The following is a 2,500-nucleotide window of genomic DNA, read 5'->3' as shown; positions in this document are numbered from 1 at the left end:
GTGTGTGTGGACGTGTGTGTGTGTGTGTGTGTGTGTGTGTGTGTGTGTGTGTGTGTGTGTGTGTGGACGTGTGTGTGTGTGTGTGTGTGTGTGTGTGTCAGACAGACAGACTTACTTTGAGCACAGGTGGGCCCCTCCCACCCTTCCTTGCAGATGCAGGTATAAGCCCCGCCCCCAACACAAGTGCCTCCATTTAGACAAGGAGCGGAATCACATGAGCTGTTTATCACTAGAGAGATTACACACACACACACACACACACACACACACACACACACACAGGAACTCCATTAGGGGCCTACACCGCTTCACTTTTCTCTCAGATCATGGTGGATTTATGTCAAAAGTGTCATGGATTTCTGTGTGTGTGTGTGTGTGTGTGTGTAAGTGTGTGTGTATGCATAAGTGTGTGTGTGTGTGTGTGTGTGTGTGTGTGTGTGTGTGTGTGTGCTCACTCTCATGGCAGTATTTCCCTGTAAACCCAGGCTGGCAGGCGCAGGTGAAGTTCCCTCTTGATTGGCTGATGCAGTGACCATGAGATCCACACACATTGGATGAAATTTGCCACACCCCCTCCGTGGAGTTGGTTGTCACAGCGATTGTGCAACTGTCAATCACTGGAAGAACCAATCAGATAAGAGTCTGGGGGTTAGGCACTGGTTTGTTGAAGAATACCCAACAGGGGCCGAACACTGTGTGTGTGTGTGTGTGTGTGTGTTAGGGCTTTGACTCCGAACTTCGTTATTCGAATATAATTCGATTATTTTAAAAATTAAAGATATTCGAACGAATTTTAGGGATCTCTTAATATTCAAACCTGTAGCCTATGCAGATCATTTCTGTAAATGTATTTGGTTGTAAACGTTGTTTTCAATTCAGATTCCGAGGTTTTTTTCACGCCTGGTGAAGTGAAATGGCGAGCTCATTAGCAAGGCTATTATTGGCCATCTGGGCTCCTGTAGGTGACGTTAGCATCCTGGCTGGTTCGCGCTTAGTGAGCAGCTCCCACATAAACATTTTTATTTTAAACTTACTGTAACCTTCCTCTGATTTTAATCACCTTAGTTATCAATCAAAGCAAACAGGGAAAAGAAATGGCAACACAATCATTAAAAACACTCAAATAAATAAATGTGCAGATAAGTCTGAATGAAAAGCAGCACTGGTTGAAGCCTGGAAATATTGTAAACAAAGTAACGTTAGCTTAATTTGCTAGTTTATCATAGTCTATGGTTAGACTGTTCAGTTTCCCCACGTGTGTTTAAGTTTCAATTAAATACTTTTTCTCCTTGGGACAGGCCCGTTTGAGTCTTGGAAAATACTTTTCCATTTGCATTGGGATTGAGATGATTAGAATTTAGCAGTCAATTTGAATGCAGTAGTTTTGAACAAATTCGTGCAGCGTGCTAATGATGCTAACCGGATTTAATAGCAATTTAGCCAGTAGTCTTGCACGATTAATGTTTGGATTACATGTGCATGCTGAGGAGGGATGCGCCTGTTGAGAGGGAGAGAGAGAGAGTGCACGGGGCAAGGAGAGTCTGTGGTGAGGTAACGTTAGGCCTACTTCTACCGCCTACTCTGGTAGAGTTTGACATACTACAATGCAAGATATATTTAGCCTATTTTATTTATGGACAACATAAGGCAGGAGGTGTGTTGCTTTTAATTATGAACGTTCTATCGAACTTATTTTTTATTGATATCGATTACATGTGCTATACATATCGCTATCGTTGTATCGCCCAGCCCTATGCTCAATAATAACAATTTTGACACACGATTTACTCAGCCTTTTAGTTACTTGCGAGTCTATTGACATTGACTGATACACTGCCCTCTGGTGGACAGAACAAATAGAACTTAAGTTTGATACCAATATCGGTCTTACGGAAGACATTTAATGGTTAAAATATTATTAATACATATTCGAATATATTCGAATTTTAATATTAATAAACAAACAAACTTCGAATATGATTTTTGGGCAAAAGTCAAAGCCCTAGTGTGTGTGTACATGTGCATGTGTGTGTGTGCGTGTGTCTGTGTGTGTGTGTGTGTGCATGTACACATGTGTGTGTGTGTGTGTGTGTGTGTGTGTACATATATGTGTGTGTGTGTACATTGTGTGTGTGTGTGTGTGTGTGTACCCTGGAGGCTGCTGCAGGTTTTTCCCTCGTACCCTAGTGGGCACGTGCAGTAGAAGTCTCCATGGAGACGGTGACACACACCCCCATTCAGACACGGGCTGGGAACACACACATCCGCCTGCACCTGCACACACACCAGCAATATGGACACAGTGTGTGTGTTACAAGCCTATCTGTATGTGTGTGTGTGTGTATTTGGAGGAGTGTGTGTATGTATGTGTGTGTGTGTGTGTGTGTGTGTGTGTGTGTGTGTGTGTGTGTGTTTGTTAGGGCTGGGACGATTAGTCAACGTAGTCAACGTAATCGATTGCATAAATTCGTCGACTATTCGCAATGTAGATTTATTAATT

The 2,500-nt window shown here is 42.7% G+C and overlaps 1 protein-coding gene across 1 annotated transcript in view; it reads right to left on the bottom strand.

Moving 5' to 3' along the window:
- Positions 1-2,500, bottom strand: part of LOC125299942 (protein jagged-2-like) — a 27,029-nt gene that overhangs the window by 9,540 nt on the left and 14,989 nt on the right. Inside the window, exons 10-12 of the mRNA XM_048251434.1 lie at positions 2,151-2,274; positions 456-617; positions 116-229 (exon numbers count right to left, since the gene is read on the bottom strand). Of these exons, the coding sequence (XP_048107391.1) occupies positions 116-229; positions 456-617; positions 2,151-2,274 (400 nt within the window). The remainder of the gene's footprint in view (positions 1-115; positions 230-455; positions 618-2,150; positions 2,275-2,500) is intronic.

Source organism: Alosa alosa, chromosome 1, assembly GCF_017589495.1.
Source record: "Alosa alosa isolate M-15738 ecotype Scorff River chromosome 1, AALO_Geno_1.1, whole genome shotgun sequence".
Classification (NCBI taxonomy): domain Eukaryota; kingdom Metazoa; phylum Chordata; class Actinopteri; order Clupeiformes; family Clupeidae; genus Alosa; species Alosa alosa.
This window is presented reverse-complemented; position numbering and strand designations above follow the sequence as displayed.